The sequence below is a fragment of the Leptidea sinapis genome, chromosome 21 (genome assembly GCF_905404315.1).
Source record: "Leptidea sinapis chromosome 21, ilLepSina1.1, whole genome shotgun sequence".
NCBI lineage: Eukaryota > Metazoa > Arthropoda > Insecta > Lepidoptera > Pieridae > Leptidea > Leptidea sinapis.
This window is the reverse complement of record NC_066285.1, coordinates 11,215,166-11,240,165: the sequence shown is the minus strand read 5'-3', so window position 1 is coordinate 11,240,165 and position 25,000 is coordinate 11,215,166. Positions and strand designations below refer to the sequence as shown.

Below are 25,000 nucleotides of genomic sequence, written 5' to 3'. Positions count from 1 at the left end.
AAGGAAAAAGGTTTATTAATTGTAACTTATAGTACCTACATGTAAATACAAGCATTGATTAAATTTAAATTTAAATAGAAACAGTGTTGTGGAATACTTTCAATCTTAACCAGATCTACATGCAATGTTAGATTTGCTGATTTTGTTTTTTTTTTTTCGTGGTGCCCCAGCTTCACTATAAGTTAATTCAGATGATATGACTAGTTTTCTTTGTTCAGCCTCGCACATGCTAATAAGGCCCTGGTCCTAGCCTTTGATAACCTGTCCTGAACCAAGTGTGAATGTTAGGGGATTCTCCTTAGGTATAGAACTGTCAAATTCTGTTCCATCTTCTAGTCTAGCCGTATAATGTGAAGGAGCTCCAAAAAATAATTAATAACTCACATTTCGCACATTATCTTCGAGGAAAGAACCAAGTATTTCTTGTAGCTGAGAGAAGGTCGGCCTGACTGTGGGCTTCTGCTCCCAGCACCGTCGCATCACGTCGTATAGGCGGTCATCAGCATATGTTGGCTTCTCTAAGCGGTTCCTAAAAAAATATACATACAAATTTTATATAGATTTTAATAGTAAATGTCACTTATACTATGATTATAAGAAAAAGTAATAAATTAGATTGTATAAAAATACGCAATTATTTTTATACTTTTTAGTGCACATTATATCTATTGTTTTGGAATAGTGTTTTTGAAGTTGGTTGTATTTTTTGTTATTTTTTTTTAACTATACAAAACTGTTATTCTAATTTAAATTCTAGTTTAAACTTCATCCCACTGCTGGGCGAAGGACTCCCCCTTTTTCTTCCACAATATTTTGTCGGCTGAAGATCGTCTAGAGTACTCCTTCAAAGGCAATTAATTCGTCGATCCACCTGGTGGTAGGTCTGCGTCTTTTTCGTTTTGCGTCCCTCGGATACTATGATGTGACCAGACTACTCCAGCTATTGCTAGATATATGTCCTGCCCAATTCCATTTCATTCTTTTCGTTATTCATGATCTCCAACATTTATATCCAACAAATATTTTGTGAGATTTAACAGAACAATAATGATAAGAACCTGAGCAACGAAATTAAAAAAATAATCACCCTTCAGATAGCCATTTCAGTAGGTGAGATGGACTGATGTTCGGATAAGGTGTTTTGGCAAGGGAGAACAGCTCCCACAAGACTATGCCAAACGACCAGACATCCGACTGTGTAGAAAATATGCGATCTGTCATACATTCGACCGCTAGCCATTTTACTGGGAGTGGACTCTGTAACAAAATGTATGTTTAAGATCATTAATAGTTGAAGAATGAAATAAATAAGACTTTATGCCTGCGTTTTTAATAAGTGTTATATAAAATAGTTTTATAATATAATCGTATTATTTAATATAAGAAATAGCATGGATTCATTTAGTGATATGATAGTGAACCCACGACAAAATGAAGTACTTGTAGTGTTGTGAATCGTGATTTGACTCTTTGAAGCTGTATTCTTCACACGGTCTTTTAAATTTTGAATATCTCATGAGATATTATAGCAGCACTTAGTCTTAAAACCGCAAGGCAGCATCTTTCTATAGGTGTGGTGGCAGTACTGCGCGGCCAGATCATAATAATTATCATTATCAGCCGAAAGACGTCCACTGCTGGACAAAGGCCTCCCCCAAAGGTCTCCACGACGAGCAGTCTGTCCGTCGAACTGTGTGCCTTGTCCACTGACACTTCAGTTTCGCAATCATTTGGGATATGTGTTTGACTTTGATTCTCCTACGGACTCGATCTCGCAAGGAAACTCCGAGCATAGCCCTCTCCATTGCCTTCTGAGCGACCATGGGCTTTCTCATCAGACTCATATTAAGCGTACCGTAAGTCATCACTGACAACACACACTGTTTGAAAACCATCGTCTTCAGACACAGCGGTATTTGGGATTGGAAGATTTTACGGAGCTTCCCGAACGCTCTCCATCCGAGTTGGATTTGACGAGTGACCTCTTCCGCGAAATTGGGCCTGCCTAACTGAATTGTATGTCCAAGGTGCACGGCCAGATATTGCACATTTGTTTGAGAAAAAGTGACGACATAAGCAAAACTTTGGCCTGATGGTTAGTATTACGCCCTACCTATTATAATACAGTGTCGCTCAGGCACAATGCACATTGAGCCATAAAATGTAACAAGTAACAATAGCACAGTTATTAATTCTAAAGCTACGAAAAAGGAGCCGCTGTAGTGGAAAGAAGCCTTCCACTCAGTTTGTACGTACAGTTTGTTACATACTGACATCGACCTTATAATGAATAGGCGCAATAGAACGCTTTTAAATATTATATGATAATTAGAACTGAATTAGAATAGAACTTTGATAAATCTACAATAGCCAGTAGCGATTATTTACCGTATGTTGAGATTAATTACCTGACCAATTACGACATGTTGTGTTCGTTAACTGACCAATGAACATGCAGTGATCGCGCCCGCTCACCTCTTTTGATTGAATTTTGCATTGCAAATATATTATAGATATTGGGAGTATACTATCTTATAAAGTTGATTTAAACTAGTTAATTATTTTTGCGAGGGCAGTTCAGACAATATAAGGCTACTAAAAATATCATGCTACGATTAAAAAATAATGTGAAATTAATTATTAACACTTGCAATTATCTGGGTGAATAGTTCACATAAATATCAAGATTCTTTAAGTACAAATTAATATACTAACTTACATTTTCCTTTTTCTGGTATTCGTCATTCTTATAGATGCTTCGTGCTAAGCCGAAGTCACAAATTTTAACAATGTTATCATCAGCTAACAACACATTTCTGGCAGCCAAATCGCCGTGCAAGACCTGATAAGAAAAAAACAGTACAGTAACCGAAGATATCAGTAGAGGCTCAGAATAAAAATACCGGTATGAAAATGTGTGTCGACACGGCCGTGTTTTGCGTGAATACGTGTAACTGCATAATGATTGTGAATACTACAGATTAGTTTAAAGAGATCTCTTTTACCTGTTCTGTGGTGAATACTAAGAGTTTTTAGATTTTCATATTTTATTGCAGGAAAGAAACCAAAAAGGTTTCAACCAGTGGCTTTGTCTGGGATAGTATTACCACAGTATTACTTAGCAGTGGTAAGTGATTCTCTTTGGTATTTTCAAAGAGCGAAATACGTGTTACTGATACGGTCGTTCATGCGCTCGACTAGATTATTTTACGTTTCTGGGACCACAGTTATATTGTGTTTTATTGATTTTATTACGTTGCTTTAGAGAAACCCTTTTCAAATTTGGCTGTGAGACGAGTATAGACCGCAATTTTTTTTACTGTTATAATCCGAATTTTGCAATATATTGATATTTGATACTGTATCCCACAAATAATTCTAAACGCAATCGTTAGATACCAACATCAATAGATACCAAGTGTCTGACGATTGAAATATAAACTTAAGCTCTGTTCAAACTGAGGCGAATACGCGGGACGCGTTTTAGAGCTATTCGCTCGCTCGCTTAGCCTCTCAAACTGACGCGACTTCCCGCGTGACATTTTTGGTTCTTCAGTGAAGAAACATCATGCATTGTGAGATTAAACAATCCCGCCGGGCGTCGCGCTCTTGTTTCGCTTCAACTTGAGCGAGTACTCGCGTTAAATTGAACACGTCCATACAAGTTAGCTGATACAATCGGCGCGAACGACTTACGTCCCGAGTCCCGCGCGATAGTAGCCTCACTTTGAACAGAGCTGTGAAAGTCATAAGATATTCGTGTTGTAAGTTGTGAGATGCAGCAAAAATATGTATGAAAAAAGACGTGTGGCACTCGGGGACTGCAGCGGTAAAGCTATTGCATAGCATTTTTTATCAACTTATGCAATTATAATTATTTATTTATTTTATTTATGCAGTATTTTTTTTGATAAAATTAATTAAAAAAAAAAGCAAACGGGAAGTGAGTAAAATTTTACTTGCAAGATTTGATTACAGATAGACAACGGGACAGGTGAAACTATATTTAGTTTCACCTGTCCCTCTTTCTTTCAAATTCTTGTCATAATAATAAAAATAAAAAACGTGATAATTAAAAATAAAGAAATTATAAAAAATCAAGACGTACCCCAGGCTCGAACCTGGGATCTTCTGCACAAAAAGCATACGTGTAACCGCTGTTCCACGGCAACTGTAATGACTGTGGCGAAATATATAAATAGATCTAGTAAGTGTTAGGTTATTTTCGTTACGGAATTTCTGGATTCGGTCTCCACGCTCAAGGCCCGCGAAAGAAGCTATGCAATAGCTTAAAATATTCGATTTAATTTCAGAATGTATCTACTAGAGCAAGAGCCCGTGGACCCCAGACCTACGTCATTTTATAAAAGCTGAAAGTTTGTCAGCGCACGCTCCCAAAACAGGTAAGAACGATGGTCCATTATAGAGTTTGGGTTGCAGTGGTATTGTCAGGAAACGGTACTAAATGTGTGTAAAATACCGATCTAAATACATCAAAGAATAAAGTGCGTTTTTTCGGTATTACCTTCAGAATATTATTAAAAATCACGTTATTCATTGTCAGACACTTAACATCGTGGCAGACACCCTTAATGGTCACAAAATTATAATTTTACTCCATCTAAGTTGAATTTAAAAATAAATAGTGTTAGCTTAAGCGACATCTAGTGTCACTTTCATAAACTATTTCGTATGTCCAAATCGAACGTTGAATCTATCGAGTGTAATACAACATAACACTTTCCGATAGATGGCGCTGATCACGGAACACTAGGGGGTGTTAGGTTTTATTTTCGATACGGAATTTCTTGGTTAGGTCGCCGCGCTCAAAGCCCGCGATAAAAGCTATGCAATAGCTTAAAAATTGGTACTAGTACTTCCCCCTTCCTCACAAAATGTAATACAATAACATTTATAGAATGGTATAAATAAACTTTAGATCTGGATAACTGGTGTATTACACCAGTATTCCCATATTTTGTTATTAAAGTGAAACTTTTATTACATCGTCACAAACTTTTTCGTCTGTGTGTTGCATGTCGCGTGACGGTCGGGCGGCGCCTATAGTTCGCAGCCGTGACCGTGTAGTGTATAGACTATTACTCATTTGTGCCAGTGCTCCACGCTATTTTGTTTGTTTTTGTCAGTGTTTAATATAAATGTTGTTTGTCAGTGTTTATTGTAAATGTTGTTATTTATTAAAGTGAAACTTTTATTCAATATTTTTAACCAGGGCTAAGACACAGATTTCAATAAAAATATTAGTTGTAGACTTAGTCTACTTTTATTGTTTCCCATTATCATTCCAATTTTCCAAGTATAAAATTAAGGTTGATAGAGCGATTTTTATACCCTTAATGGAATATTATTCCAAATTTTTTTAGTCAAATGTCTATAATGTGAAAAAAGTTCACTTTTACCGTGGTTTCATAAAACCACACAACCCTTTCTTTTATTAACATAAATTTATTTTCTGGTTTGCCTTCTGCTATGGAAGCAAATGAAAGATGATAAATGCTACACTGTGACAGGTACAAAACATTAATGATAATAAATGTTATATAATTACAGTGAATATTCACTTAATTATAACGGAAGTATGCAGAAAGCACTGGTTAAGTTGAAGTGACAACAATTTGATAAGTTAATACTTATAAATGAGTAGATTTACCTTTTTCTTTTGCCTGTATTAAAAATCGCTTTCTCTTTTATAAAATTTTTGGGGTTTTAAGTGATAAATACATATTATATTAATATTATTTTGTATTTAATTGTACTATAATTATGTATTGTATACTTCTTTGCAATTTAAAATATCAAATAAATATTATATAAAATTAAAGATGGAAGGAAGTACATCTTATTAAAAATTAATAATAAAATTAATTCCCATATGCGGTCCTTTAGCACGCCGAGCCAAAAAGTCGATTTATTTTAGATTTGATGAACTATTTCTATGTTTGTAAGTAAAAATCATTGTTTGTATAATAATAAATATCTATTTATTTATACTATATACTACTACTACACTATATATATTTAGTATAAGTAGTATGTTACAAAATCATTGAACAGATTGTGATGAAACTTTGATAATTCTATGAAAGTTTCAAGTTGCAAGGCATGTCAGGCACAGCTAGTAGCGGTTTACTGCACATTGTGGTTTTTAACAGACTCTCCAGTTTTAGGGTTCCGTAGCCAAATAGCAAAAAACGGAACCCTTATGGATTCGTCATGTCTGTCTGTCCTTCCGTATGTCACAGCCACTTCCTAAACTAAAAGACCTAAACTGTTGAAACTTGGTAAGTACATGTATTCTGAGAACTAATAAATTTTGGGGGTTCCATGTACTTAGAACTGAATCTTTTTTTTTTTCATCAAACACGTACGTCACATGGATAGGTCTTCAAAAATGGTATTGAGGTTTCCAATATCATTTTTTTTCTTAACTGAATAATTTGCGCGAGAGACACTTCCAAAATGGTTAAATTTGTGTGCCCCCCCTGTAACTTCCAAAGTAAAAGAAGGATAAAACTAAAAAAAATATATGATGTACATTACCATGCAAACTTCTGTCGAAAATTGGTTTGAACCAGATCTAGTAAATACGTCATAAGTCGTATTATCAGTAACATAATTGAAAAAATACACTACTATTAAAACATCAATCGAAGTTACAACGAAAAACAAGAACTTTTATATTATGTTACTTGCTGGTACGGAACCCTTCGTGGGAGAGTTCGACTCGCACTTGGCCGCTTTTTGAATTATTTTCTAATATACAGCACGGTTTGATTTAAAAGCATGTTACATAGCTATTAAACATAATTTAGTTAATATTTACTTAACATGATGTACCTTTCTGCTGGCTAAATACTCCATTCCCCTGGCTATCTGGAAGCCCCAGGCCAATAGATCCCTGGAGGTGAGCGGACGGGGTGTCAGTCCATCGTAGCTGTAGTCACATTCATAGTTCGATCTCCATTCCGGTTGAATGTAGCCCGCTTCCGACACTGAATTAAATGAACTCTTAATTAATTCAACAAATAAGTGACAATTTTTTTTTCAATGCGTATAACTAAACTAACATTATCTTTACACCAAAAGCACAATTTAAAAAGCATGAGAGCATCATCTAAAACTAATAAAATTAGTATAATTAAAAATATATTTATAAATATTAAAATGCAAATATTTAAATGTGCAATAAACAATAAAAACATTTCTCATATGTATTTAAATAAATTTTTACAAGCACACACTCAACACACATTTGGGTTAGATGAATCTTATACACTGTATCAATCCGAAAACATTAAAATATTAAATTCTAATTAGTTCTAAAACTAAATTAGTTCTTATCTAATAGCGAGAGAATAACTGCATAAAAAGTTTAATCTGCAGCTGTTGTATAAATATACACATAATAAATAATTCGAAGCAGAATTCAGTTTTAGTAATATATTTTAATCAGCTATTGTTTCAAATGAAAGACTATGTTCTATCAATATTATTAAGAAGTTCCTCAAAAATCTCGACTTCAAAATAATGTGACTTAATTCTAATTTATTTTTGTAACGCCATCTAGTGAATCATTGAGGCACTCGCATGTTTCTTCAAGGTCTCAGTTGTGTGAAGGTGTGTTTCAATCACTCTCTAAAGATATAATTTACTGAATCTATTCTAATAGGTGGCGTTAATATGCTAAATCTTATATCTATTGCCACAGAAGAATCAACACCTTGCATAGAATCAGTGTTTCAGATACCTGTTCTTTAATAGGTTTTCGGGATAATACAGTGAATATTAAGTAGGAATTATCAAGTGCATTAAAAAAACCGTTCAATCAATTAAATATTTTACCTTTACCAAATTCCAACTGCTGAGTTTGTGTCGCATTTTCTGATAAAAGTAATTATTTATCAGTATGACAAATAAATTTAAAATAAATAAGTACGTTTTACCATGTCTCGTCAGCTCCATACGCTTTAAGTTTCATGCCCAGACAGTAGCGAGAGATGTCGCCCACGTACCATTTGAATGAGTAATTAGATCGGCAATTAATCCGTAGATAATAATAAAAATAATGCTATTTCTTGTACCGACATTTTCGGAATTCAAAGCGAATTTTGCACATGATTACCGGAGTTCGATTTAACCGTGAAAATTCTGTTCAACCGAATGTACGACAAATTTCGGCTAATCCCTAGTTATTGCGTTATATTTTTTTAATTTTCAATACTAAATACAGGTGAAAATTTATAAGATTAAGCGTTATTTTGCAGGAATCCACAATTAATTGAATGATACTAATTCGCATCTACACAGGAGCTGTTGACTCGCCGCACTTTGGAATCTCTCGTGTCGAATTGATCAGCAGTCTTTCACATTACCACTAACCCGGTCTTTCAGATAAGAGTACAGTGGGAGCTGAAGCTTGAGTGAAGGACGACCCTAACTCTAGACTGTGCAAGATGTTGTGCTGCATTCTGTATGTATTTACGTGTTACGTGTATTCTATACGTGTACAAGTGTATACGTGTACGTATGCTAACAAAACTAAGCGGAATTTACTCTAAAGACATTAATTAATTAATTCAGAAAATTTACAGTCTCGCTCCAGAATTTGGCGAGCTAGCATCTCCTGAGGATGTTTCGTGTAGGGGCGAAACATGTGTCGAATTGATTAAAGACAAAATTTAGCGGAATATACACTCGATAAATTTTATTATTTCATTTACAACTTATTTATGTAATTTCTGTATGACTGTGGCACAATGACTGGAAATAATTTATTTTAATATGGTCTAATAATTAATATTCATTTGCTTGTACTGACGGAGCAAGTATTTAGAAATATATTGACGCACTTGGTACGTGTTAATTATAATATTTCTAAATATAGTTAAAAGCAACAATGGCGTCAGTTACTCGGTGCTAATACTGTGACTTACTGTTTTGTAATTGAACAATGCATGACTCACAACTATATATATATATTCTTAATATATATAAATTACGTGGCACGTTGTTTGTCCGCGATGGACTCCCTAAACTAATGATCGGATTTAAATGGGGATTACTTCATGGAGTGCAGTTTAGTCCAACGTTTTGTATGGACATATTTTCTATGAGAGAATTTAGTGACGCACGGTTTGACAGTTCCGCTGTAAAACAGGGAGAATTTTTTACGAAATAATTCTTGATGTTTTGAAATATTATTGGCAAATTCCTATAAAACAGTATTTTCTTAATTATCTACAGAACAACGTCTGTCGAGTCAGCTCGTAGTTATATATAAACACATGAATCCTGCGATTTATGTTGTCTGCCTCGAAGATTTAAAAGCAATAAAAGTTAAATGGAAGTTTTATGTGTAATGTAAATACTTATCAAACTTTTGACTTTACACATCATCTCCCCTCCCCCCCATTTTTTGCATTTCGAATTAAAATTAAAGCAATTAAAGCTGTCTGATAACAAGTGTAATAAGGTTCACAAATCCAATTTGAAGCCTACTTTTTATTATATAAAAAATCTAAAATATATTAATACAAGAGCTAAACTTTTTAACTTTTTGATTTTGTGTATGTTACCAGCCAAAAGATTTTAGTTTACACGTTTACCCTAGGCTGAAATATATATACATTTATAAAACCATTAAGTTCTCAAATAACAATGAAACAGGTGGATGTGTGGCGGTCCTACACAGTGCGGTTTTCAAGCTTTCTTCCTCGTACCACGAAGCTGTGGAATGAGCTTCCTTGTGCGGTGTTTCCGGGACGATACGACATGTGTACCTTCAAGAAAAGCGCGTACACCTTCCTTAAAGGCCGGCAACGCTCTTGTGATTCCTCTAGTATTGCAGGAGAGTGTGGGCGGCGGTGATCACTTAACACCAGGTGACCCGTACGCTCGTTTGTCCTCCTATTCCATAAACAAAAAAAAAATGAGATAATAAAAATAGTTATTATTTGAGAAATAAAAATTATTTTGATGTTGTAAGTATTGTATTTAACATAAGAATAATATTAGAATCATCATCATAGCCGGAAGACGTCCACTGCTGGACAAAGGCCTCCCCCAAAGATCTCCACGACGATCGGTCCTGCGCTGCCCTCATCCAACTTATTCCGTCGATCTTGACCAGATCGTCGATGGACCGATTCATCTTGTGGGGGGCCTACCAACACTGCGTCTTCCGGTACGTGGTCGCCATTCGAGGACATTTTTGCCCCACTGGCCATCTGTCCGTCGAACTATGTACCCTGCCCACTGTCACTTCAGTTCCGCAATCATTTGGGCTATGGTTTTGTTTCTCCTACGGATCTACTCATTATTAGAATAATAAGAATAATTTATTGTAAATACCTTTTCTCACAGATCGGTTTGTGTTAGCAGAATTGATGAAGGTGTTATCCGTTTCTTGTGTCTGGTTTGAACCGAAATAATCCGATTGCATCCTGTAAATCGATTTAATATCAATAAAGCATTGAATATTAATAACTTCTAAATATTGTAAAATAAAAAAATGCTGTTCGAGAAGTGTTTTCGAACAGTCTTTAAATTTGCTATTCTATTATTTGTACATTTTCTTGTGTTTTAAAAAAGTGATCTAGTGATCCTATTATGAGAAATAAACTATTTCAATATTGAATTTAAATTTAAACAATGATCATAACTAGAATTATATTACTTTTTAGTGCATATTATTTCTACTGTTTTTGAAGTCGGTTGGTTTTTTGTTATTAATACTTAGTCATTTTAGCCATGCAAGTCCCAATGGTAAATATTGAATGTTACCAACCCAGTGCTTCCTGTACTGTAAGAGAACGCCTTATTAACTTTGCCAAGATTTTTCTCTTTATTATCAGTCAACTGATCAATGAAGACTTCCCGATGCCGCATCATATAGTTGTGTATGTTTCCGAATTGACAGTACTCAACGATAACAACCAGTTCACCTGAAAAAACAACTTAGAGTTAAGGGCAAATGTATACACTTTTATAATACAGCCACTGTTCGGGCATTATCTAAAAATAAATTAAAATGTTTTATTAAAAAACACACCAGTAGTATTAGTTTAGTGTGCGTGACAAGCTACGTTTTACACTAGCGATTTGTATGACACTTTGTCTAACGCAGTGTGTTAGTTCTAAACTTTTTTTTTCAACGTTTTCACAGCTCTCATAGTCTCTGTAGACCAACTCTAGACGTACAAGTTATCTAAGAGTGACAAATTTTTTAGGATAATTTATTGAATTAGGCGTTACTTTGCGGAAATCCATAATTATACAAATGATTAAAGTTTTCTTTAGTGTTAATTCCGCCAATATATAATTTACTGAAAATAACCAATGGTAACCTATACCTACCATTTAGAATTAAGCGACAGCTGGCTACTTTAGTAGCTTATAGTCTTAGTCAACAAACTACTTCCTCTGTAGTATTATTTAATAAACATGCCTCTATTGGGCAAAATTGTAAAATAATCGACATACAAGCCCCTATTGGGGAATTTATTAGTACTAATGTACAAAAATATAACAATGAAGATTTTTCTTCAATTAATTTAAATTAAGTTATTTGACAAGGGAGGACAACTCTTGCAATATCATACAAAATAGGCAACATTCACCAAATATAAATGTTACTGCTATAGATAATCATAATATAAAGCTCATAAATATTGTTCACCAGAATATACAAGGTATCTCAAGTAAGGAATTAGAAATTGAACTGTTTTTGAGCTGATGTAATATAGATATATTATGTATTACAGAACATTGGCGTAAGAGTCATCAGCTCCAGTTTAGTTTTAGAGAACATAAAGTAGTCAGTTCGTTTTGTAGAAGTAGGGCAATACATGGAGGTTCCCTAATTATTATTAATAATAGATTAAAATGGAAAAAATAGAAGAGATATAGTTAATCTCTCTATAGAACAACTAATTGAGATAGCTTGTATAGAACTAGAGCAATTTATTATTGTAAGTGTATACCGCCCCCCCACCGCATCATATGAACAATTCCAACATAGAATGGAGGAGGTACTATAAAAATTTAGCAAAACTAGCAAGTCAATTATAGTGTGTGGAGATTTTAATATAAACTTGCTTGAACCTTCGGCCAATTGTACTAGCCTTAAAAATTTATTTCAAAGTTTTAATTTGTTCAATGTATTTTGTGAACCTACTAGAATCACTTCTACAACAGCAACCTGTTTAGATAATATTTTTACAGATGTTACTATTACTAGTAATCTCATAATTAATAATCTTCAGTCCGACCATAGTGGGCAACTTATAAAAGTAAATACAAGATTGGACAATGTCAGACCAAAAAAGGTGACGATTATATCAGTTACGGGTAGCCGTCTTGCGAGGTTTAGAAATAATTTGGTAAATACAATACCATTTTTACACTGTGGCGAAACTGCTAATTTTCACTACAACTTAGTCTTCAATTCCTTCTGTGAGGAATTTGACAGGATTTTTACTCCAGTACCGGTGACAGTAAACAACAAACATAGTTTTAATGATTGGGCAACAATGGGTATCCACAAAAGTCGTAAACGCTTATATGACCTTTGTTATGAGAAACATTACAATAATAGTGAAGAATTTAAAATATATGTAAAAAAATACTCCAAGCTCTTTAAAATAGTTTGTCATGAAGCGAAAACACGTTTTATTGCAGATAAAATTAAAAACAGTAATAATAAAGTAAAAGCGACTTGGAGTGTAATTAACAATGAAACTGGTAGATCGAATTGCCGTAACACCTCTATCTGTTTAAATATTAATAATCGCGTTATAAATTCGGAAATAGAAATTGCAAATGAATTTGATAAATACTTCTCCGAAATCCCGATTGTCACGACCAAATACCTTAACTCTTCGCCAAAAGCAGCATATGATATGCTTAAATTACACGTACCAGTATCTTCTACTGACTTGAAATTTAAGTATGTTACAGGTAGCGATATAATAAAAATCTTCAAATTAATTAACCTAAAAAATACCATTCGACTAATATTGTTAAATACATACTTGACATTATAGCACCTGAATTAGCAATAATATTTAATGAATGCATAGATGAGGGTGTGTTCCCTGACCTCATGAAATACAGCAAAGTTATACCTTTGTTTAAATCGGGCAGTTCTTTTGACCATGCTAATTTCAGACCTATTTCAGTGCTGCCTGTTTTTAGTAAAATTTTTGAAAAACTTTTGCTTCAACAGCTACAAATGCATTTTTGTAAATTAATGAACAAAAATCAGTTTGGTTTCACTAGGGGCTTATCAACAATTAATGCGGGTACTAGACTCATTGAGCACATCTTTGACGCCTGGGAAGAGTCACAGGATGCATTGGGCATTTTTTGTGATTTTTCAAAAGCATTTGACTGCGTCCACCATGAAACTTTACTCCTAAAACTAAAGCATTATGGAGTGAAAAATAGAGCCCTAAATCTGTTAAAATCATATTTAAGCGAAAGAGTTCAGATAGTCGATGTAAATGGCAAACGGTCTTCGGGTAAACCTGTGGGAATAGGTGTTCCACAGGGTTCTCGGTCCTTTCTTGTTTCTTATATATATTAACGATCTACCGTTTGTGGTAGATGATAGCCATAAGATTGTATTGTTTGCTGATGATACTTCACTTATTTTTAAAGTGAAGCGACGTGCGGATATTGATGACGAGGTAAGCAATGCACTCTCAAAGATAGTGCGTTGGTTTGAGACGAATAATCTGCACTTAAACAGTAAAAAAACAAAGTGTTTACGGTTCATTACACCAAACACAGTGGAGGTACAAACCAACGTACTTATAAATGACCAGAGATTGGAACTTGTGGACACTACGGTCTTCTTGGGTATCACGTTAGATAAAAAGCTTCAGTGGGGTCCACATATTACCCATCTAGCAGATAGACTCAGCTCTGCGGCATATGCAGTTAGAAAGATTAGAGAGTACACGAATGTTGCGACCGCTAGATTAGTGTACTTTAGTTATTTTCACAGCATCATGTACGGTATATTACTATGGGGTCATGCTGCTGACATTGATATAGTGTTTGCACTGCAAAAGAGAGCTGTTCGTGCTATATATCAGCTTGGTTATAGACAGTCTCTCAAAAAAATTAAAAGAAATAAATATTATGACTGTTTATTGTCAGTACATTTATGAAAATTTAATATATGTTCACAAAAATCGTCACCTTTTTGCTCTTAATAGTGATTTTCATTATTATAACACTAGAAATAAGGGATTGCTTGTATTCAATTCTAGTAGGCTTCATAAGATACATAATAGCTTTAAGGGTAAATGTATACACTTCTACAATAAAGTCCCAGCCACTGTTCAGGCATTATCTATAAATAAATTTAAATGTTTTATAAAAAAAATGGCTCTGTCGTAAATCCTATTACTCCACTGCTGAATATCTAAATGATCGGACAGCCTGGGACTAGATTGTGATTATTTTATAGCGACTGTACAATATTGTATATTTTTATTGAAAAGAGCGCAAAAAAAAAGAATGCTGGGAGAGTTTCTTGCGCCGCTTCTTCTCTCTCAGAGCGCCATTTGTTTCCGAAGCGGTAGTAGTATCTAGTATGAGAAATGACATCAAAAAGAATTCTAAAGGAATCAATTTTGAGAAAATAAATGCCTTTAATGCCTTTTAATATTTGTTTTTAAAACAATTCTCAGGCATCCTCAGGACGTGTTGTCTCGCCAAAATCTGCCACGAGACAAATATTGGCGGAATTAACACTAAAGAAAACTTAAATCATTTGTATAATTATGGATTTCCGCAAGGTAACGCCTAGTTCAATAAATTTTCCCAATTGTAGTGTCATAAAAAAAAAGAATACATACGTTTCCCTACATTCTTAGTGCAGGCGCCAAGTAAGTTGACAATGTTAATATGCTTCCCAAGGTGCACCATTATCTTCAATTCGGAAGCCAAAGCTTTGATGTACATATTATCAGCTGTCTTCTTGACCATTTTAACAGCTACCGTCGTTGTTTCTTCAGCATTAATGATGCCCCTGGCTTCAGCTTTGTATACCACTCCAAAGGCACCAGCACCGAGTTGTTTTCCTTAAATATAAAATGTCTGTGAGAAATATGATTTTAGAAGAACAAAATTCACTTAATTATGCAATTTTTATTTTGACCTTGAAACTCCCCCATTTAAGATATAATTTTAACAACAGCAACACAAGATATGATTGAACAATAATTGACATTATATTTAGGCCGAAATTCATCATAATATTATTAAAACATCAAAAATTATTCAATTCAAAATCAAAATCACTTTATTCATGTAGGTCAATAAAAATTTTTTTTCGTATTGAATTTATTTCTAATTCGTAAAGGTTTGAGCTGTGCTATGAGAAGTGGTAGCAAGAAACCCATTGCAACTCTTTTAAATCAAGATTTACATTTTCATCGTTTTAGAAATCGTTTCAATTACAATATAACATGTAAAGTGATGCAACAAACATACTCAAACGTCAAACAGTCAATGCCTTACGGCCGTTTTCAATAACATATCTCTAGTTACGGTAACATTGCTATCATCGTTTAATGACAAGATCTTATCTACCCATAGTTATGCTCAATATAGTTTGTTATTAGTTGTAGTTCAATGCTATCTGTCGATAGGTTATTGAAATAAAAGAAGGCGTAAAAGGATAGATTTGTCTACCTCTAGTAAGTTAATCTAAGTATAGATAGGGTAATTGAAAACGGCCGTCAATCAAATAAAGATAATTCATCTTATTAGCAAATACAGGAATTTCGTCCAGTCGATTAAATTAAATAATAAAAATAAGTAATTGATGCTAATTTTACCTAAAACAAGTTTATCTGCTGGGAATTCATATCTGTCATCATAGGGCAGCAACTCAGCTTGTTCGTCGATTCCAAGGTCGGGATTTATTGACCTTGGAACGCCTTCTTTAAAGTACAACAAACCAGCAGCCGCTAATTCTTTTCTAAATTGCTTTTCTTTCCTAATTTTCCAAGCTAAATAGACGACTAATAAAAGCAGCACGAATACAATAACTCCGATTATACCCAAATAAGCCGCTTTGAAAGTAGATTTCTCTGAAATAAACATTAATATTAATTTATCTGCCTCGTTTAATACAATAAAGAAGCTAAAAGCTCTTCTTACCTTTTATTAAGAGATTATAAAATTTACTTTGTGTTTCGTCGCCGCTTTGGATAATACACTCGTATTTTCCCTTATTTTCATCCATCATATGTTCAATAGTTATTGTGGAGTTAACTGTAGTCAGATTAAGATAATCTGTTACAATTTCAAACTGGCTGCTATTTTGTATAAGCACACCATCCTATAAAATATTAATATTTATAATTTAACTGTTCGCATCATTCTACAATGATTAGTATATTTTGGTACCACATTCATTAAGAGCTTACTAAATTACGGTACACAATTATTTAAGTTTACGAATATTTAAATATGAATGTTAGCATTGATAAGTTATAATAATGGGTTTCTTTATATTTTATTATCAAAAGATTTTTTAATATTTGTTTATACAATCTTTATATATATAATTCTTGTGTGCGTGTGTATGTCACTGAACTCCTCCTAGACGGCTGGACCGATTCTAATGAAACTTTCTGTGTGTATTCAGGTGGATTCGAGAATGGTTTAGATTCACAATTGAACTACCTCCTAAACGGCTGGACCGATTTTGATGATATTTTTGTGTGTTCCAGTGAATTTGAGATTGGCGTGTGTCTTCAGGTGGATTCGAAAATGGTTTAGATTCACAATTAAACTACCTCCTAAATGGCTGGACTGATTTTGATGACTTTTTTGTTTGTTTCAGTGAATTTGAGATTGGTTTAGATTCTCAATTCCGCCCATATAATATAATTCTCCTGCTCATGTGTATGTTAGTGAACTGCTCCTAACGGCTGGACCGATTTTTCAAATTTAAAACATGTGTACAAGACAACGTCTGTTGGGTCCACTAGTATTATATATAACTTGTACTTACAAAATTTTGTAGGTAAGTGTACCTAATTTTAACTGGAATTTATTGTTTTTTATTTTTTTTATATGATAAAAAGGGGCGAAACGAGCAGGACGTTCAGCTGATGGTAATTGATACGCCCTGCCCATCACAATTCAGTGCCGTTCAGTATTCTTTAAAAACCTAAAAAATCTGAGTGGCACTACAATTGCGCTGAAAACCTTGAGACATAAGATGCTATGTCCCATTTGCCCTATCATTTCACTACGGTGCCCTTCAGACCGAAACACAGTAATGCTTATACATTACTGCTTCACGGCAGAAATAAGCGACACAGAATAGATAGTGAAAGATATAAATTAAAATGACAAAATAGTAGAAACAGAACTACAGAAAATTTAAGTGGCAAAATTGGAAGATAATGTGTTTCATGTGACATCTCAGCAAATTATAGTGTAAAATTATGTAAATATTTTATCACAAGCGAGTATGTTCTCACGCAACGACACTACAAAATTTGTAGGAATTTATGGAACTATAGCCAAGCGATGATCGTGCCACATTTCCGTGGAGGATAACATTCCAAAACAAAATGAAAAAAAAATTACACTACACATCGAGACTGACTGTATGACATATCTACTGACCCAAATATCTAAAAAACTGATCTTTGCTTAATATTTTTTGAATCTCTCATTTAAATTCATGATTAAATAAACATTAATTATAGTTGTCATATCTAAGATAGTGCAGGTTTAGCACAATTTCTTTGTAACGTACAAATCAGAGTTCCTGACCGAAAGATTCAATCATTTAGCAAAGTATTATAATAAAGATATTTATTTTTTGTTGATGCATTAATAATTCATAAATATTCATATAAATACGGTATTATATTAACAAGTTGGTTCTGAGATACATCAATACATAAAAAAAAATATGTTTAAACAAGTATTGATTTAAATAAATTTGTGAAGTAATATGCAGAATGAATTTATTTTTTTTATTAGTATGAATTGGCTTACCCTTAACCAAGTAATGGTCGGTGGTGGGACGGCGTCTGCTTGGCATGTCAGCTGTATTGGTTGATATGGATTCACTTCCAAATCCTCCTCATTTAATACAGGCAAATTAATAACGGGAAGCCGTCGAGCTAGAATATAATTTATACAACATTTTACGCTATTAAAATCTACATTATCCCAGCGAACTCGAAGAGGATTTCCTATTTGAAGATTGTAAGTAATGAAAGAAAAGATTGATACTGATGGCAGGATTAAATTTTAAAGCTTTATTATATATTCTGGTATGCGAAAGTCATTAGAATAATTAAAGTCAAAGTCAAAAATATTTTATTGACATAAAATCAACAGATTGTTAGTCAACGTCAATACAATTCAAACACATGCTAATTACACAAAAGTTAAAAGTAAAATAACACAAGGCTGAACTATAAAATCCTTAAAAAATAACAACAATTTTTTTATTTATTTCTTTAGGTAATACCGTATAACCGGTCTTAGTTCGGCCCTGTATTGATAGCACTCCCTATGTGTGCGTGATTACAACACAATTAAAGCGAATGTTTGATCTACTTTTGCTTTTTATAACCGTCACTTGATTTGGCTGGATCACTTAGCGTTGCGTAGAGACATCGCTTCATTGTGTGTCCTCTACCGCATTTATCATGGGGAGTGTTCCGAAGAGCTGTTTCACCTGATTCCTGCTGCCAAATTTCACCTTCTTACGACAAGCCACACGTTAGGATATCATCCCCACCATCTGGATGTGTGGCGGTGGTCCACAGTGCGGTTTTCAAGGAGCTTTCTTCCACGTTCTACAAAGCTGTGAAATGAACTTCCTTGTGCGATGTTTCCGGGACGATACAACATGGGTACCTTCAAAAAAAGCGCGTACACGTTCCTTAAAGGCCGGCAACGCTCCTATGATTCCTCTGGTGTTGCAATAGAATGTGGGCGGCGGTGATCACTTAACACCAGGTGACCCGTACGCTTGTTTGTCCTCCTTTTCCATAAAAAAAATCGCCAAAACAACAAATTAGCAATATCCCATGATTTGATGCATTATTGCATTCTAAGCATTACTAATGATCAGGGTATTTAACAATGTATGAAAATTAATTATGTGGTTTGTTGAGTAAATGTCGGTTTTATCATATCGGACATTACGGAGCATGTCGGGCTTATCTATTTCATTATTATAATATAAATACTAGGTGACTGGTGGGCTTAGCTTGACCTAATCACTTTTTATGAAAATAACGTACGAGACGAGCAGGAAGTTCAGAACTTCTACAAATTTCGGAAATACCAAACGGTTTTTAAATTTTAATATGAATTTTTAGAGTAATATATGCATTTATACCAGTATGGGTTCCTTTGCACAGGAAGCCGGCTAGATTATGGGTACCACAACGGCGCCTATTTCTGCCGAGAAGCAGTAATATGTAGACATTACTGTGTTTCGGTCTGAAGGGCACTGTAGCTAGTGAAATTACTGGGAAAATGAGAGTTAACATCTTACGTCTTAAGGTGGCAAGCGCAATTGTAGTGCCGCTCAAAATTTTTGGGGTTTTTCAAGAATCCTAAGCGGCACTGCATTGTATTGGTCAGGGCGCATCCATTACCATCAGATGAACTGAACTGAACCGGCTCGTCTTGTCCCTTATTTTCATAAAAAAAACACAGTTTAAGTAGTTTAAGAGTTCATCGTGAACAAACAAATTTTTATATATGAAGATAATTTAATTGACAGGATAACAATATTGTCTCACCTTCAACACTTATTGTGATCGTATAACTTTCTCGCTCAACGTCGTCTTGTTCACCAATACAAGTATAATTACCAGCTTGATCCAAAGTTATGCCATCGAATATTAATTGAGCGATGTATGAAAAGGCTGTTTCTCGTTGGATTACTGAAATGAAAACTTCAAGTATTATTTATATGGTTATTATTTTTAACAAAGTTAGTAATTATATTTATATTTATTTGAGAGATTCTGTATATGAATCTCTCTTAAACTTGAACTTGAAAAATTTGTCAACATTAATTAAAAAAAAATTGACACACTTTTAGAGAAATTATCTTGCCCCAAACTAGGCATAGCCTATGCTATGGGTAGAAGACAACAATATATTTAATATAATATACTTACATAAATATATATTAATACATAAAAACATCCATGTCTTGGAAAAAACATGCATGTTTATCATAATATAAATGTTTACACCTACCGGGATTCGAACCCGGGACTTCTAGCTCAGTAAGCAGGCTCACTAACCACTTCGCTATAGGAGTCGTAAAACGACAAATATTATAAAGACATTGTAGATATCAAAGCCACCAACAAGTGTATCAAAGTCTATAATCCACCTACGATTAGAATAATAAAGGACCTTTAGTGAGACACACGCTGTTCGTCAGACAATCATTGCGTTTTCTTAGCAACCTTATGTTGAAGTTTGTAAGACAGTGATTCGTGACGTCTGGGTGGAATTTTTCTGCTTTATAATTCAGAACATTATCTCTTAATATACAGGTTACCGACTGTAAAGTAGATGGAGTGAGTAAGACATACCAAAATTTCGGTCGATGTATCACTCGGACTGTTGGCTCAGTTAGTAAGAGCGCTCGGGCGGAATCCGAGAGGCACGGGTTCGAGTTTTGCATCAATCATAGATTTTGGTACAAATTAAATGTGTATATTTAATCCCAAAAGTGAGGGATATCACTTAAAAATAACAATCTGATTATCTCTTAAAGTTACTTCTTTTAAGACCTGACTCATCTTGTTTTGATTGAGCGAAGATTGGGTCATTATCAATATAAAATGATCACACTTACTGTTATCTTCCAGCAGTTCACCTTCATCATCAATCCACGTCACATTTGTAAAGTCATACTTGGAGGCGTAACATTGTACAAGAACCCTATCACCTTCAGAAAACCAAGATTTCTGCGAATCTAGTCCAAATCCATCAGGAACTTCATATATCAGGAATCTTCTAGACAAAGAAGTTCTATTCACACTGTTGTGAGCGTGGCAAGTTATTGTTCCCGATGTCCGAGCTGGGATTTTCAAGATAGATGTTGTTTTTATTATTGAATCTGATCTACTTTCTGCCTGCAAGTCGTAAATTGTTTATTAGAATCGGTTTGTAGAAGCAACCTTTTAAAAGACCTCGATATAACTTATCATCATCATCGTCACTATCAGCCGGAAGACGTCCACTGCTGGTCAAAGGCCTCCCCCAAATATTTTCAAGACTATCGGTCCTGCGTCGCCCTTATCCAACGTATTCCGGCGATCTTGATTAGATCGTCGGTCCATCTTGTGGGGGGCCTACCAACACTACGTCTTCCGGTACATGGTCGCCATTCGAGGACTTTACAGCCCCAACGGCCATCTGTCCGTCGAACTATGTACCCTGCCCACTGCCACTTCAGTTTCGCAATCATTTGTGGGCTGTGTCGGTAAGTTTGGTTCTCCTACGGATCTCCTCATTTCATATAAGGTATACTTGAATTCGATTATGTTATTTGTAGAGAGTTCAATAAAAAATGAGAATGCGAAGGGATATTGCCGGTAAGTTTGAATAAATCTTCTGATTTGATTTAAAATAGTCGTCTTTTAGAAAAAATCGCTAGGAATATCTTATTTTATTAATATCTTCAAATATTTGAATATGAATCTGAACTTAAAATTCATTTCTGAAAAAAACTCTTCATCCTTACACACTTAAAATTCTCTCTGTCATTTTCAATTATATATTGATAATAGATAGAAATAATTGGGTTCGAAGTCAGTTGAATATAGAGGATGGTCAAGCATTTGGAATCGCATCCAGCATCTTGAATTACAGCAATCTGTGAACACGTGCATTATCTTGGAGAAAAAAACAAGCGAGTTTGCCTTGAGTTCTCACTAATGTTATTACAAATATAACGGTACTACAAAACGCCTTAAAGAAAAAAGAGGTATTTGTTATCATTTCTTTTTCTTAATCGAATCAATATACATTAGTGGCTTTTTTGTACAGGTTGCCGGCTAGATGATGAGTAGGTACGACAGCGGCGCCTATTTCCTCCGTGAAGCAGTAATGTGTAAGCATTATTGTGTTTCGGTCGGAAGGGCGCCGTAGCTAGTGAAATTACTGGGCAAATGAGACTTAACATCTTATGTCTCAAGGTGACGAACCCAATTGTACTGCCGCTAAATTTTATTGGGTTGTTCAAGAACCCTGAACAGCACTGCATTGTATGGGCAGGGCGTATCAATCACCATCAGCTGAACGTCTTGCTCGTCTCGTCCTTTATTGTCACAAAAAAAGGCTTCACCAGGCAATATATTGTGTTTTTTTGTTTCCAAAGAGCTTGCACCACATTCTCACAATTTAGTGAAGGTCTCAACAGAAAACTTAGAAAATATTTTTTGAATTGGTCAATTCATGTTAATTTTATGTTATATATTTTATGTTTGACATGTGTAGCGTACCGATAAAGCCTTTTCCTGGCCTCGTTCATTTGTAAACACCCAGTCGATAATTGGTTGGGGATATCCAATAGCGCGGCATTCCAGAGACGCAATCGTATTCATTAAAACTTTCTTATCAACATTAACAAGTCCAAAGTCAATTATTGGTGCAGCTGAAATTTAAAAGTATATAAATCTGATGCATAAAATATGTCAATTATCTAAAAATACTTAATTAGGGTCTGGTTTAAGCTTGCCTATAGTTTTTTACTTAAATCAGATTAACTGATTTAAATATTTAGCATACTTTGTAACGAATACAAGTTTTACATTGATCTGTAAATGTATTGAAATGTTTTTTTTTATTACTTACTTTTACGTAAACATTAATGTTACAATTACAAGCATTCTAATCCTTTAAAAAGTGTTTTATTTAAATACATTAAAGAGATAATGTTGCTTTAAAACTTGTTATAAATATTATGATTTTCGATTAAGAAAATTTCTAATTCAATGCTATTATATCTAAAATTCTAATATATTAGATCTCATTCTAGTATGTATTAATCCTGAACGATATAGATCGCAGTGAGACAGCTGCTCAGAAACACTTTCTAGGGCGACCGCTGTTTCATTGCGATCTATATACAAAAAAAAATACAAAATCATTTATTTCGCACTTTACATAACACACTAGGCGTTGCCTATCTCGTGAGGGAAATGGTAGAGTTAACAGAAAATAAAAATATACAAGCAGCTAGTGACAACAAGCTGATAACTAAAATTTAACAAATCAAATAAATAAATAAACTAAAAGTATTATAACTATACAAATATTAATTGTGTGTATTGTGTTATGTGTATTTTTTAGGATTGTTCCTTAAGAAGATTTTCAGTTTCCATATAGGATAGTTGTATTAAATATTTTGATAGAAGCCTTGACGATGGAGTGTTCATTATATTTACATAACAGGACCAGTTTATTATAAATCCGGGGGTAGAAAAAGGATGGAAAGCGACATGCAAATACAGTTTTGACAGTAGTAACGGGCAATTTGTAAGCTCGGTTTTTAAGTATTGTACTCTCTGCACAAAACAGCTCTGAACTCAAAAGAGTTCAGAGCTGTTTTGTGGACATCCATCGTCACTCTTATCAGGTAAAGCTTTCGAACGATGAGCACCTGAGCGTCGCTGTACAAATCATTCGCGGGGGTCTAATCGGTTTCCTCAAAGCGACTTTTAACACAGCTCTTTGCGCTCTTTCCAATTTTATGATGTTGGTGGAATTTGTACCTCCCCAAGCTAGAATGCAGATATTTACGATTGATTGTCTGAGGGCTAAATAGTTTTAATAATGAAAGCTCGGCGGACTCTCCGAGCAATTTAATGGTGTATACTAGTTTTCGTAAACGAGCTGAGACAGCAGCAACGTGCTCTCTGAAACTCAATGTTTCGTCTACGACTATTACAAGATTTCTCATTGCTCTATCATCATCAAATATTTTTATTCAAAATCACTTATTGAACTTCAAATCAACCACCCATTCAAAAAAGAGTGCCTTAGACCTGAGAAGAACGGGCGCAAGAAACTCAGCGGGCTTTTTTTATATAAAATTAGAGCACTAAAGGCATAGTTCCGAATAAATTCGACAGAGTTTACCATACAAAAAAAAAATCACAGAAGCAACCCTAAAAATATTGCCTGCTTGTTACAATAAAAAGTAATTGCACCATATTCGTTCACACTGTATTTTATTCATCATTTGTGTATCACTCATCACTCTACGTGACCGTGGCGAGATACAAGTTTATCAGTTTTGCAATATATCACGACTCATACTATATTTTACACTGTGAATAGATCTATATATAAGGGGTTAAAGTACGAAATTGCCGTTTTACTGTATTATGTACTTGGAATTGACATAGAATCTTCATGGTTTCAGATTTTTGAGTGAAACTTTATTCACATGGTACCTATATAGTTCTTCTTTTAAAAATTGTGCAACATTCGATTATCGACTTTCAGTTGGTTTTTTTAATCAGCTTAGAGAAGATTTTGAAAATTCGAGTGATTTTTTAATACGAATGAACGAACGCGGCAGAAACAGCTCGCAATATCATTGTTGCGTTTGGAGAGGGGACTTTACTTTTATCTTTTTCAAAATTATAAAAGCAAAAGTTGTAGATCTTTTTATTTGTCTTTTATCTACAACTTTACTATTTGACTTATTTCCATTGGACTTGCAGTTTTGCCGGAAATCGAGATAAACCGTTTTTTACCTTAAAACAACCCCCTTTTCTACTTCACGACCTCAAATCGAACGTAATTTACTTTTTCCTTTCATTTTTGTTATATTCTCTTCCGTTTCCAATGAGTTTCATCCTACTATAATTTTCTTGCGTCTGAGTGCATACAGAGAGCTTTTCAATCCCCAAAGAAAATATATAGCTCTTCCACTACACCA

The 25,000-nt window shown here is 34.3% G+C and overlaps 1 protein-coding gene across 4 annotated transcripts in view; it reads right to left on the bottom strand.

Annotated features, from left to right (window-relative positions):
* LOC126970615 (vascular endothelial growth factor receptor 1) overlaps positions 1-25,000 on the bottom strand; it is a 60,085-nt gene that overhangs the window by 5,241 nt on the left and 29,844 nt on the right. For 3 of the 4 annotated variants that reach the window (XM_050816641.1, XM_050816644.1, XM_050816645.1), the window contains 14 exons: positions 22,554-22,705; positions 20,903-21,182; positions 19,827-19,970; positions 18,058-18,185; positions 16,198-16,378; positions 15,873-16,127; positions 14,889-15,113; positions 10,808-10,964; positions 10,372-10,463; positions 7,864-7,902; positions 6,859-7,013; positions 2,720-2,842; positions 1,088-1,257; positions 385-529 (listed from right to left, as the gene is read on the bottom strand). In XM_050816641.1, the coding sequence (XP_050672598.1) occupies positions 385-529; positions 1,088-1,257; positions 2,720-2,842; positions 6,859-7,013; positions 7,864-7,902; positions 10,372-10,463; positions 10,808-10,964; positions 14,889-15,113; positions 15,873-16,127; positions 16,198-16,378; positions 18,058-18,185; positions 19,827-19,970; positions 20,903-21,182; positions 22,554-22,705 (2,246 nt within the window). The remainder of the gene's footprint in view (positions 1-384; positions 530-1,087; positions 1,258-2,719; positions 2,843-6,858; positions 7,014-7,863; positions 7,903-10,371; positions 10,464-10,807; positions 10,965-14,888; positions 15,114-15,872; positions 16,128-16,197; positions 16,379-18,057; positions 18,186-19,826; positions 19,971-20,902; positions 21,183-22,553; positions 22,706-25,000) is intronic. The other variant, XM_050816642.1, reaches the window with a different exon arrangement.